Below are 14,949 nucleotides of genomic sequence, written 5' to 3'. Positions count from 1 at the left end.
TACATCTTCAACTTAACCAGTCTAGTTTGTCTTAGCTTTATATTTCTTCCTGGACAATGTAAATGCTAAAGACTAATTTTACTCAATTTGACTCTTCCAGTCTTTCATCCTTTCGGGTGTATGTATTTCATTTCTACATATAATTTAAAAATATAAAACCCTAAATTTTCATAGTGTCAATATTCATTTGTATCTACTCAGATATTATTCTTGATTTTATTAAATTTTACTGAAGTAATTATTTTAATGTCAGCATATAATGATCCCAATAGTTAAATTTTTTGTGAATCTAACCCTTCACACTCTTCCTTTTTTCCCTTGATTTTTGTTTTATTATTGTATTGTGCATGCCAGGATACATTCTTAATGAATGTAATGAAAACTTATGATGATACTTTGAGTTGCAGGTTGATATCTTTCTGCTAATAGAATTTACTCTTATTTCTGATTATAATGGCCAGCCATCAGTTTATCTGGGACTGTAGGATTTCCTATATTGTGGTACTTTGTGTGCTAAAACTGGGAAAGTGCTGAGAAACCTGGGATGGCTGGTCATTTTAATTGTTATAAATGGGGTAATGAAATTAGGTAGTAAGATGACTAAAATATATATATATATATATAAATAACTTTGTGAGGCTCGTCTACTTCTGATTCCCTCACTCCGAATTATAAGCTTTCTGAAATCCAACAAATGGCTAGGTATTTACCAGGTAATCTCTTCCTTGGCGGTTTCTGTGTTTCAATTTTTGTTCCCCTGCTTTCGGTTCCTTTGAGATTGCTGTAAGCTATTCTCTTTTTATCAGCTATTACTGTTGAATTGGCAAAGGGCTTAAAAAGAATGGCACCAAATATCAGGCTCACTTCTCCAGGCTTCCCTTCTCTGTGAGGTTTTTTGGCCTTTATGTCATCCTTCTTTGAATGTTGTTTGAAGTCATTTAAAATATATCTTTCTAACTTTACAAATTGTTCTTGGAAGGAAGATTGTTCTGAAACTAACCTTGCCTTGATGAATGTGGAAATCCTTATACTATTTTATGCATTTTCTCAAGTTTTCTACTTTAGCTTCATGCTTACCTATGTGCAATAGCTAGTAGTTGTTTCCTGTGGAAAAGATAAAGGATTAAGGTAATTTCAAAAGGTTACCCAGAACATCTTCCAGTTTCAGGTTATCTTTTTTCTTACATAGAAGTCTGTGCTTTCACAAGTTTTCCCGTATGCCTATTCCAAGTATCAAGGTAATGGAAAAATTCATGTCACAGAATATATTTTAAAATAATGTCAATTCTGTATAAAATCCTGCCATCCATAATCCATTCAACCTACACACCCACTCCAGTTTACTGAGAGGATATGAAGGTTCTGCTTTTAGATGCCATGTTTTAAGTAACAACAATTGCATAACATACAATCTGGGATACCTTGTGAGTATAGAAAAATAAATTTTTTCTTCCTGCTTTGGCCTTTGGCTAAACTCTGGCCCTCTTCTCTGATAGCATTTACAAAATTCCACGATGCATTTGTTTGGTCTAATGCTCTAGACAATGAGGTTGACAACAGGTGGGAAGAAGAGGTAAGCATTGGCCATCATGGCTTGCAATGGAGGGAGCACATGATGTCCAAAATGGTGCACCATGGACAAGCCAATCATAGGACCATAATAAGTGAGTATAGCACAGACATGTGATCCACATGTGTTGAGTGCCTTCCTTCTCCCTTTTCCAGTGATGATACCCAGTACAACATGGAGTATGAGCCCACAGGACATCACAATGAGCAGTGAATCCAGCCCAAAAGTGGAGGTAATGATGAAAAGCCCATGTACGTTGTTGATAGAAATGTCCCCACAGGGTAGATATATGAGGTTGGGCTGGAGGCAATAGGAAAGGGAAGCACATTATGGAAACAGAAAGGCAGTCAGTGCAAGAACAAGGGCAATAAAGCCATGAGTGTAATGCTTTTCCGGTCAGTAATAACTCCTTTGCCAATGATGGGGGCAAGGTCAGGATGGCAGTATAGCGCAATAGGCTATAGATGGCCACAAAGGAATCCACAGACATGGCTAGCAGCACAGCTGACTCCATGATGGAGAAGGAATGGACAGAGGACATCTGTAGAAGGCGTGTATCAAATCCAATCTCAGTGCTGCCCAACAGGAAGATGCCTAGCACTGTAGGCAGGGTGGATGTACAGACAACAACCTCAGCCATTGCCAACAGGGCAAAAAAGATGTACATGGGCTGGTGTAGGGCAGCGTCTGCCCTGATGACATGAAGAATGGTGCCATTACCAAGGAAGGTGATGATGTACATCAGGCAGAAGGGGTTGGAGATCCAGATGTGCTCTGCCTCCAGCTCTGGGTTGCCAAGCAGAATGAGTATTGTAGGCAAAAACCTCATACAATTATTGGAGTTCTTCATGTTGAAATTGCATCCCATGGGATTAGTGCCACCTTGAAAATTAGAAACAAACTAATAGATATTATCATGGAGAAAATCTAATGGACTTGTGTTAGTTTTTTCAATTTTCTCCACCCTTTGTTATTTGAACATATTTATCAGAGTTACTCTAGTTATTTTAAAGTCTTTTTCTCTTAAACACAGTATCTGATTCACCTGTGGGTTTCCTGGTTTTTCTTTTTTCCCAAAACCTTCTCTCTGTCAGTGCAAAGCTCAGATTCTCAAACTTTTTCCTTTGCAAAGAATTGGAAAATGCCTTCAGAAAATAAATACCTGCAGAGTTTAGCACCTCTTCATGGTTCTCCCCTTTCTAGAATCTTAGACTCTCTTATTTCCATCATTTGAAAAATTTGTTAATACTTTTAAACTTACACACATATACATGCAGGTACATATGTATGTGTGTATACATGTGTGTTTGTATATACACATGTATGTATATATGTGTATATATACATATACGTATACATAGAGCCCTGGTGGTACAGTGGTTAAGTGTTTGGCTGCTAACCAAAAGGTTGGCTAACCAGTTGCTTCTTAAAAACCCCATGGGGCAGTTCTACTCTGTCCTCTAGCGTTGCTGTAAGTCAGAATTGACTATAGCAATGGATATACACATGCATATATAGACACGTGTACATACACATACATATACAATTAAATATAAATATACATACCAAACCGGTGGCCATTGGGTTGATTCCACATGAGTTAAAAGAGAACTGTGCTTCACAGTTTTCAATGGCTGATTTTTTAGAAACAGATTGTCACGGCTTTCTTCCAAGGATCCTCTGGATGCATTCAAACCTTCAGCCAAGCATGTTAGTTGTTTATAGCACTCTGGAACTTCATATATATATATATATGCAATTTTTTAAAAATCTGTTTTTTTAGTTGTGTCAACAAGAACATTGGCCTGACACATCATTTTGCCCAGAATTGAAAGTCAGAGTTTTTAAAAAAATTGTTTTTTGTGTGCGTGTGTGAAGTATAGTATATGCAACCAAAGTTATACCATTTCAACAATTTCTACATGTACAATTCAGTGACATTGTTTACATTCTTCAAGTTGTACTACCATTACCATTATTCTCTCATATGTTATTCCACCACCTTACCTTCAACCTGCTGTCCCTGAGCATCTCATCCATTTCAAGTTGCTGTTGTCAGTTTGATCCACATCGATAATTGTTTTAAAGGGCATGATGCTCAAAGCAGACATATGTTACTAATTAAAAGAAGCTATTTTTGTTTCAGAGAAGATTTCAGGAGATAGTTTTTGTTTAAAGTTTAAAATATAAAGTTTAAAAATTATCTCAGGGCAATAGTTTTGGGGGTTCATCAAACCTCAATGGCTTCAGAAAATCTGGATTCCATTGAGAATTTTAAATTCTCTGCCACATTTTCCCCTCTTTTGATGAAGGTTATTCTATGAATCGCTGATCAAAACATTCAGTAATGGTAGTGGTTCACAGAGAAAATGAGAAGGACAATGTAAATGCAACTGCAGAGAGGGTCAGTAATAGGTGCCTTATCCAAACCCACTCCAGTTGAGTAGAGCTGCCCCATAGGGTTTCCAAGGCTGTAGATCTTTACAGAAACATCTTGCACATCTTTCTCCCATGGACTGGTTGGTGGGCTTGAACCGCTGACCTTTTGGTTTGCAGCCAAGCGCCTTAACCACTGTGCCCTAGGGTTCCTTGATAGATGACAGAGGGTCTTATAAGCCCTATTAAGATGATTGCAGGCAAATCAAGGGAGCCCAACATAATAGCACAACAGCTTGAGCTAGTTTAGAAAACAAATCTAACTTAAACAATTTGCAGTTTTTTCTAAGCATGACAACCATGATATTCAAACTCTTTTTATGCTTATCTTCCAGAAGTGTCTGTCTTATAGCTCATGCCAGCATCTACTATTTTCTCTCAGCAGTAGTTTCCATCTTTCTGAAACACTGGTTCCACCACTGACTTTAAGTGAACTCTGCCTTGAACATTAATTCAGTAGGTTCTTGAATTCCCAGGCTTGTTCCATTTTTGCTTTTGAAAATTAGTGTCCAGTTTTCATTTAGCACCAATATGTACAACCATCTGTCTTTAATTTGGCCTTCTAGTTTATAAAGGTTCTCTTTTACTATTTCGGGTTGCGATTACATGAGCACTTGTGTTTCATTAAGAGCTGACATTTGCTGTAGTAATGGTTTATACGGGCACAAATATATACAACCTTCAATAAGCATTTCTATACATTTAGCAGTATTTTGAGTTTATTACAGAAAATCTTGTATTTTGTCACATACTTAATAACAACACCCATGTGAAGAAGGTAGAAGAAGGGTTGTATTTTAAATTAATTTTTTTTTCTCAAAACAGTATAACTAGTTAAGAGCAAAGCTGGGTTTAAAAAAACCCTACATCTCTTAATTTCTAGTCAAGGAATAATTGTGTCTCTTTATTTACATTGACAGTTTCTTAAGCACTTCCTATTCCTTCCCCTGTCTATGCTATTTACAGTTTAAATGGTAGTGGTCTCTGCTCTTGACTCCATGTTACCTATAAGAAGTCTTTCTCTAAACCTAAATTCTCTCTCAGCGCAACTTCCTGTGGAAGAGAAGGTGAAAGATTCCTTGGCGTATCTGCTTAGTCTTGACACTGTAAATAATGGGATTCATCACAGGAGGGGCCAGCAAGTAGATATTGGCAATGACCACGTGGACCAGTGGGGCAGCGTGTTTTGCAGAACAATGAGTCATGGATAGACTCACCATAGACACATAGAGAACCAGAACAGCCAGAAAGTGGGACAGACAGTTATTAAGGGCCCGGAGCCGGTCAGCCCAGGTGGCTGTGCCCAAGATGCTTCTCAAGATGAGTGCGTAGGAGAGCACAATGAGCAATGGGTCCAACACAATAATGAGCAACCCAAGAGCAAATCCATACCAGCTGTTGACCCGAATATCAGCACAGACCAGCTGCATCATATCCTGGTGGAGGCAGTAGGAGTGAGAGAGAAGGTGAGACTGGCAGAAGGGCAGGCACTTGAGTAGGAAAAGTGGGGGAAGAACAGCCAGAACACAACGGCAGATGATGGCTACTCCGATCCTGCCAATGACTTTACTGGTAAGGATGGAGGCATAATGGAGGGGGCGACAGATGGCCACATAGCGGTCAAAGGACATAGCCAGCAGGACAGAAGATTCCATGAATGAGAATCCATGGAGGAAAAAGAACTGGGCAAAACAGGCCTCAAAGGTGATCTTCTGAATGTTGAACCAGAGGAGCTGCATGACTGTGGGCAGGGTGGTGAGGGTGAGACCCAGGTCAGTCAGGGCCAGCATGGAGAGAAATAGGTACATGGGCTGGTGGAGAGATGGTTCTGTGTGGATGACGGCGAGGATAGTGGTGTTGCCCATGATAGAGATGGTATAGAAGCAACAGAAGGGGATGGAGATCCAGATGTGGAAGGCCTCGAATCCAGGGATACCTGTGAGGATGAAGTAGAAGGGGTCTTGGGTGGTGTTATTCACCTTGGACATGACTGTTGAATGAAGAACCAGAATGTCTGTTTCCTGCAATAAGAATCTCAACAGTGTGCTATTGTCATAGAGTCATTATCCACTCAAGACTCAAAGCTGTGTGTGGGATTGTTTTTCCAATACTACTGAGCTATATAATTAGCTAAAACAGTAAGAACTGCAGGTTCTTCTGACATAAATTTCTACTTAAAATGATTTTTTTTTCTTTTGTTAATCTTTCCTGTCTTCTGCTTTGCAGGAAAATTTCGTTAAGGCTTTCTGTAAACTCTTGTATTATACTTCTTATCTACTCCTGTAAAAAGATATGTCTATATACATATGTAGTTAGACATTTGCATTTACTAACGGAAGTGCTCTTGTTAATATTTCAGATAACTTACCAGCAACCAAATGCAAAGCCTAATTAGTGTATGTTCTCCTTGGCTTCACAGAAAAAACAAAATACTTCCTTATCTGTAATTTTGTATGTAGTATTGAGTGAGAGGAAGTATCACAGATGATGCCCAAGTTTCTTGTTTTGGCAACCGTGTAGATTACAGTAATAATAAATTCATATGGAACACTAGAGTAGTAGAAGATTCTGGGGAGAAGATCACAGATGCAGTGTGTGTATGCTGAATTTGATTTTCATACGAGCTATCCAAGAGAAATAATTAAGTGAGTAGATATAAGGTCCAAGTGTACATAAGTGTGTGTATGAGCACATAAGGGGCAGGGAGTTGTGGGAAGAGAAAGAAGACACGGTAAATGCATCATCTGAAAGCCTATCAGACATCAGAGGATTTCTGAATTTATACTTGATCTTTTTTTTTCGAGGGCAGACCTAAGGTCAGTGGGTACATGTTAAGGAAAAAAAAAAAGAATAAATGCTTAATACCAGTAAAAATTTGATAGTAATTTTACTCTGATATAAGACATTTAGGAACCCTGGTGGCTCAGTGATTAAGAGTTCAGCTTCTAAGCAAAGGTTGACAGTTTGAATTCAGCAGTCATTCCTTGGAAACCCTATGAGGGAATTTCTACTCTGTTCTATGGGGTCACAATGAATTGGAATTGACTTGATTGTAACAGGTTTGGTTTTTTTGGTGTAATACAGTTAATTTCCCCAGGGTGCAGCTAACAGTTTGCACTTGACTGGTAACAGAAAGCTTCACTGATAGGGACCCACCCAACAGTACTGCCCCAAGAATGGCCTGGCAATCTGCTTCTGTATAGATTATAGTCAAGAAAACCTTATGTAGTAGTACTACTCTGTAAAATAAGAGGTCACCATGAATCGGAACTGACTCCATGGTACAAAAATAGCAATAAGGCAGTTATTTCTAGTCTTTCAAGTAACTCTCTCTACAGGTAAAATTCTTAGAGGCTCTCTACCAGGTGGGGGTGATGGGGATTCCTGCATTATGTGCATTATGTGTGGTGGTGGTTTATTTAGGTCTTCAGGTTCCTCCCATCCTGTTTCTTTGCTCCTATGACTTGTGTTTGTGTGGTAAAGTCTAGACTCAATTGTTGGAGAATAATGAGGAAATCATCTCTTTACCTTCCCGTTGGGTTCTAACTCTCAGTGTGGGACAACTGCACGGCTGGGAACCCACAGGCCTGCCCTTCATAGCAGTGTGATTAAGGACCCCCTGCCTGGCTTGTACTGGTTTTTGTTTATTCTTCATTCAGATGCTTCCATGCCCCCCTTAACACTCCATGCCACCCTTTTAAGATAGCGGTTGAACCATTTGCAGGGCAGAGAGGAAGACAAGTAAAATGAGAATGAAGGAATATCACTCAGAAAAGGCCAATTTTCTAGATAGAATTTGTTCATAGATGATATGTGAGTGAATCCAAGAAGGCAGGTGACTCCTACTGATGTACTTTGAAAACACTCTGGTTTCAATGGCCACGGGTTAGATGTAAAAGGAACTAATGGGAGCAGGGTTATTCTTTGAACTCAGTGGGGGACAATGATAAGTTTCTGAATAAATCACTTCATTTCATGGTCCTTAGTCCAACTTCCTCTCAATATGTGTCTGAAGGTGGGTCTGCTTCATTCTCTCCCTAGACAACATCCCCTGTTCTCACTCATAATGACCTTCTCCCCAGGTTTTTCATTCATGAGACAGCCCAGCCTCACCTGTGCGGTCTCTGTAGTGCTTCAGCCCTCTCTGTAGCTTTTATTCTCTGCCTTGTGGCTGGATGAGGTTATATGCTCCTGAAAATCCAGGGTTGAAATGCAGAAGGTGGGTGGGGAAACCTCAGACAGAATCTTGCAGAAATATGAGAATTGTGCTTTGAGACTTGAGGCCCTAAGGGACAGAACCTGAAAGTTAGAGGGTTGCTCAGGAGAGGCACTTGTAGCCACTAGCAATCCTTACTCCAAGAAGCAAGAAACCTTTTGATATTACTGTTCCAAAGCCTTTCAAGTTTAAATTTGAGTTAGTAAAAATAACTTAGGTGAAGAACTTATATTTTACCTCCCTCTAAAAGCTAGTCTAGGAAGCCTACTTAAAAATGTTTTAAGATTATTGGAAATGAAGCCAAAAAGTATAATCCCTTGACTTCAGTAACTATCTGGACACCTAGTTTGAGGGGAATCAAACAAAAAATAATACATATAATAACATTTACTAATTTTTCAACATGTACCAGTGACTAAGCTGAAAATAGCTGGGTCACAAAAATATGAAGATTTTATGAGGTGACATGGAAAGGACCTAGATCATATTCTGGTAGATGCTGTCTTGGTGATTATTAGTTCCCTCTGGCTAACTACTAAAGCTTATCTGGATTTGAGAGGGAATGCTACTTTGGAGCATAGAGTCTCTTTAACAGCATCCTGTATCTTGAATAAAGCCAAACCTATTTGAGATGGCTTAAAGGTATTGGGGGAGGTATCTCAAAACTCTTGATCGATTCAAAAGTCAGAAAGGCAAAAAAGGAATATCCTCTTACAAGTATTAGCTGCTATTTACAGTGAAAATTATTCTTTCTTCAGGAAGACTGGATCTCCGCTTAGGGAAGAAGAGCTATGATGAGTGTCATCTAGAGAGCTGTCCTAGAAATTGATGTATAACTTCATTGGGATTATACTTCTCACTAGCTCTCTGGGTGTTCACAGTGAAAAGACATTCATAATAAGAAAAATAAAAATTGTCATCAAATTGACATTTGTTTTTTATTCATCATATCAGCAAAAAAAAAATTATAACACTGGGTTGGCAAGTGTGTAGTGAAGTAGGTACTTTCAAAATTTCTGATGAGACAATGACAATAAATAAGTAGGACTTCTAAGGAGAGCAATGAAATATTATACCTATCTAAATTATATATACGCAAAATGATGTACTAGGAATTTATCTCACAAAGGCATTCACACATGAGCAAATTGACATATATACCCAATTATTCACTGTAGCATTATTTACAAGAGTACAGAAATGGAAATAAATTGAGAAATGGTGAATAAATTCTGATAACATACAATGTATCAAAATTAATACAATCAAGTGTTCTGTGGTGTTCTTCATATTCTGGTTGTGAGGGATCTCCAAGATATATGTGTATATTAAAAGTCAAATAGAAGACAGTGTAAAATTTTCACTGTGAAAAAATACAAATTAATATAGTTTTGTGTGTATGTATAAATTTTATCCTAAAAAACAAAACAATAAACAGAAAATCATTGCTGCCTTTGGAGAGGGAAACAGATTGAACTATAGACTAGAAGTAAATATTTTCACTACATAGTAATTCAAATCTTTTGAAATTTGAACGATGTGAATTTCTGACCTTGTCAATAAAATTTCATTTAAAATATAGATAGAAAATAATCATTGTAGATGTGAAATGTGGCAGGAAAAAACTAAACATGAGTTAAGGCCTGCTAGTTTTCTTGTTTATTTGAAGGGGATGAAAGACATTTTGAGTAACTTTGGACTTTGTAAACTGTATATGTTAAAAATTTATCCCTATCAAGTGGGAAAAAGGAGCTGTCAACACAGAAAAAAAAGACATCAAAATGATAGCACTAAATACCTATCCATAATTACCCTGAATATCAATAGACTAAAAGCACCAATAAAGAGAAAGAGAGTGGCAGAATGGATTAAAAAACAAGATCCGTCTATATGCTGCCTACAAGAGACACACCTTAGATTTAGAGGCACAAACTAAAATTCAAAGGATGGAAAAAAATATATCAAGCAAACAATAATCAAAAAAGAGCAGGAGTGGAAATATTAATTTCCAACAAAATAGACTTTAAAGTTAAATCCATCATAAAGGATAAGGAAGGACACTATATAATGATTATGGGGCAATACACCAAGAAGATATAAACATATTAAATATTTATACACCCAGTGACAGGGCTAAAAGATACATAAAACAAATTCTATCAGCATTGAAAAGTGAGATAGACAGCTCACGATAATAGTAGGAGACTTCAACACATCACTTTTGGTAAAGGACAGAACATCCAGAAAGAAGCTCAATAAAGACATGGAAGATCTAAATGCCACAATCAACCAACTTGACCTCACAGACATATACAGAACACTCCGCCCAACGGCAACCAAGTATACTTTCTTTTCTAGAGCACGTGAAACGTTCTCTAGACTAGACCACATATTAGGTCATAAAGCAAGCTTTAGCAGAATCCAAAACATTGGAATATTACAAAGCATCTTCTCTGACCATAGGCCATAAAAGGGGAAATCCATAACAGGAAAAGCAGGGAAAAGAAATAAAACACTTGGAAACTGAACAATATCCTGCTCAAAAAAGACTGGATTATAGAAGACATTAAGGATTGAATAAAGAAATTCAGAGAATCCAATGAGAACGAAAACACTTCCTATCAGAACCTTTGGGACACAGCAAAAGCGGTGCTCAGAGGCCAATTTATATCAATAAATGCACACATCCAAATAGAAGAAAGGGCCAAAATCAAAGAACTATCCCTACAACTTGAACAAATAGAGAGCAACAAAAGAAACCCACAGGCACCAGGAGAAAACAAATAAAAATTAGAGCTGAACTAAATGAAATAGAAAAAAGAAAAACAACTAAAAGAATTAACAAGACCCAAAGCTGTTTTTTTGAAAAACTCAACAAAATTGATAAACCATTGGCCAAACTGACAAAAGAAAAACAGGAGAGGAAGCAAATAACCCAAATAAGAAATGAGGTGGGTGATATTACAACAGACCCAACTGAAATTAAAAGAATCATATCAGATTACTATGAAAAACTATACTCAAACAAATTTGAAAACCTAGAAGAAATGGATGAATTCCTAGAAACACACTACCTACCTAAACTAACACAAACAGAGGTAGAACAACTAAATAGACCCATAACAAAAGAAGAGATTGAAAAGGTAATGAAAAAACTCCCAACAAAAAAAAAAGCCCTGGTCCGGACGGCTTCACTGCAGAGTTCTACCAAACTTTCAGAGAAGAGTTAACACCACTACTACTAAAGGTATTTTAAAAAAAAGAGCATAGAAAAAGATAGAATACTACCAAACTCATTCTATGAAGCCACCATATCCCTGATACAAAAACCACGTAAAGACACCACAAAAAAAGAAAATTATAGACCTATATCCTTCATGAATGTAGATACAAAAATCCTCAAGAAAATTCTAGCCAATAGAATTCAACAACATATCAAAAAAATAATTCACCATGACCAAGTGGGATTCATACAAGGTATGCAGGGATGGTTCAACATTAGAAAAATGATTAATGTAACCCACCACATAAATAAAACAAAAAACAAGAATCACATGATTTTATCAATTGATGCAGAAAAGGCATTTGACAAAGTTCAACCCTCATTCATGACAAAAACTCTCAGCAAAAAAGAATAGAAGGAAACGTGCTCAACACAATAAAGGGCATTTATACAAAGCCAACAGCCAACATCGCCCTAAATGGAGAAAGCCTGAAAGCATTCCCATTGAGATCGGGAGACAGACAAGGATGCCCTTTATCACCACTCTTATTCAACATTCTGCTGGAATTCCTAGCCAGAGCAATTAGGCTAGGTAAAGAAATAAAGGGCACCCAGATTCACAAGGAAGAAGTAAAAGTATCTCTATTTGCAGATGACATGATCTTATACACAGAAAACCCTAAGGAATCATCCAGAAAACTACTGAAACTAATAGAAGAGTTCAGCAGAGTATTGGGATACAAGATAAACATACAAAAATCAGTTGGATTCCTTTACACCAACAAAAAGAACATCGAAGAGGAAATCACCAAATCAATGCCATTTACAGTAGCCCCCAAGAAGATAAAATACTTAGGAATAAATCTTACCAGAGATGTAAAAGACTTATACAAAGAAAACTACAGTACACTTCTGCAAGAAACCAAAAGAGACTTACACAAGTGGAAGAACATACCTTGCTCATGGATAGGAAGACTTAACATTATAAAAATGTCTATTCTACTAAAAGTGATCTATACATTTAATGCAATTCCAATCCAAATCTCAAGGACATTCTTTAATGAGATGGAGAAAAAAATCACCAATTTCCTAAGGAAGGGAAATAGGCCCCAGATAAATAAGACATTACTGGAAAAGAAGAACAGAGTGGGCGGCCTTACTTTACCTGATTTTACAGCCCGTCTAGTAGTCAAAACACCCTGGTACTGGTACAACAACAGATACATGGACCAATGGAACAGAATTGAGAATCCAGACGTAAATCCATCCACATATGAGCAGCTGATATTTGACAAAGGCCCCAAAACAGTTAATTGGGTTAAAGACAGTCTTTTTAACAAATGGTGCTGGCAGAACTGGATATCCATCTGCAAAAAAAATGAAACAAGACCCATACCTCACTCCATGCACAAAAACTAACTCAAAATGGATCAAAGACCTAAATATAAAATCTAAAACGATAAAGATCATGGAAGAAAAAATAGGGACAACGTTAGGAGCCCTAATACATGGCATAAACAGTATAGAAAACATTAAGAACATAGAAGAAAAACTAGATAACTGGGAGCTCCTAAAAATGAAACACTTTTGCTCATCCAAAGACTTCACCAAACTAGTAAAAAGAGTACCTACGGAGTGGGAAAAAGTTTTTAGCTATGGCATTTCTGATCGGTGCCTGATCTCTAAAATTTACATGATACTGCAAAAACTCAACTGCAAAAAGACAAAGAACCCAATTAAAAAATGGGCAAAAATATGAATAGACACTTCACTAAAGAAGACATTCAGGTAGCTAACAGATATATGAGGAAATGTTCACCATCATTAGCCATTAGAGAAATGCAGATCAAAACTACAATAAGATTTCATCTCACTCCAACAAGGCTGGCAGTAATCCAAAAAACACAAAAGAATAAATGTTGGAGAGGCTGTGGAGAGATTGGAACACTTCTACACTGCTGGTGGGAATGTCAAATCTTACAACCTCTTTGGAAATTTATTTGGCACTTCCTTAAAAAGTTAGAAATAGAACTACCATACTATCCAGCAATCCCACTCCTTGGAATATATCCTAGAGAAATAAGAGCCTTTATGCGAACAAATATATGCACACCCATGTTTATTTCAGCACTGTTTACAATAGCAAAAAGATGGAAGCAACCAAGGTGCCCATCGTAGGATGAATGGATAAATAAATTGTGGTATATTCACACAATGGAATACTACGCATCGATAAAGAAGAGTGAGGAATCTGTGAAACATTTCATAATATGGAGGAACCTGGAAGGCATTATGCTGAGTGAAATTAGTCAGTTGCAAAAGGACAAATATTGTATAAGACCACTATTGTAAGAACTTGAGAAATAGTTTAAACTGAGAAGAAAACATTCTTTTGTGGTTACGAGAGCGGGGGGAGGTAGGAAGGGCGGGAGAGGGGTATTCACTAATTAGATAGTAGATGAGCACTACTTTAGGTGAAGGGAAAGACAGCACACAATACAGGGGAGGTCAGCACAATTGGACTAAACTAAAAGCAAAGAAGTTTCCTGGATAAACTGAATGCTTCGAATGCCAGCGTAGCAGGGGCAGGGGTCTGGGGTCCATGGTTTCAGGGGACATCTAAGTCAATTGGCATAATAAAATCTATTAAGAAAACATCCTGCATCCCACTTTGAAGAGTTCCGTCTGGTGTCTTAAACGCTAGCAAGCAGCCATCTAAGATGCATCAATTGGTCTCAACCCACCTGGATCAAAGAAGAATGAAGAACACCAATGACACAAGGTGATTATGAGCCCAAGAGAGAGAAAGGGCCACATGAAACAGCGACTACATCATCCTGAGACCAGAAGATCTAGATGGTGCCTGGCTACAACCGATGGCTGCCCTGACAGGGAACACAACAGAGAACCCCTGAGGGAGCAGGAGAGCAGTGGGATGCAGACCCCAAACTCTCATAAGACCAGACTTAATGGGCTAGAAGGACCCCGATTGTCATGGCCCTCAGACCTTCTGTTGCTCCGGGACAGGAACCATTCCCGAAGCCAACTCTTCAGACATGGATTGGACTGGACAATGGGTTGGAGAGGGATGCTGGTGAGGAGTGAGTTTCTTGGATCAGGTGGACACTTGAGACTACATTGGCTTCTCCTGCCTGGAGGGGAGATGAGAGGGTGGAGGGGGGCAGAAGCTGGTGAAAAGGACACGAAAAGAGAGAGTGGAGGGAGAGAGCAGGCTGTCTCACTAAAAAAAAAAAAAAAATTTTTTTTTTTTTTTTTTGTCTCACTAGGCGGAGAGTAATAGGGAGTGTGTAGCAAGGTGTATATGGGTTTTTGCGTGAGAGACTGACTTGATTTGTAAACTTTCACTTGAAGCACAGTAAAAATTATTTTAAAAAAATTACCCCTATGAACAGAAGTATAATTTATAACTCCAAAACAAACAGGGACAAAATTAAAAACATATATTAAATCTGACAGCAGACAGGAAGAAAAATACGTAAATCA

At 37.9% G+C, this 14,949-nt stretch overlaps 1 protein-coding gene and 1 pseudogene across 1 annotated transcript; both read right to left on the bottom strand.

Annotated features, from left to right (window-relative positions):
• Nucleotides 1-1,537: 1,537 nt before the first annotated feature.
• LOC126080017 (olfactory receptor 51J1-like) lies at nucleotides 1,538-2,420 on the bottom strand (annotated as a pseudogene).
• A 2,626-nt stretch (nucleotides 2,421-5,046) lies between these two features.
• On the bottom strand, nucleotides 5,047-6,006 carry LOC126080016 (olfactory receptor 51Q1-like). Its single transcript, XM_049891343.1, has one exon. The coding sequence runs from the start codon at nucleotides 5,992-5,994 to the stop codon at nucleotides 5,047-5,049; it is 948 nt and encodes a 315-aa protein (XP_049747300.1). The 5' UTR covers nucleotides 5,995-6,006.
• Nucleotides 6,007-14,949: the final 8,943 nt, after the last annotated feature.

Source organism: Elephas maximus, chromosome 7 (assembly GCF_024166365.1).
Source record: "Elephas maximus indicus isolate mEleMax1 chromosome 7, mEleMax1 primary haplotype, whole genome shotgun sequence".
Lineage (NCBI taxonomy): Eukaryota > Metazoa > Chordata > Mammalia > Proboscidea > Elephantidae > Elephas > Elephas maximus.
The sequence above is the reverse complement of the archived record's forward strand: the minus strand, read 5'-3'. Positions and strand labels throughout refer to the sequence as shown.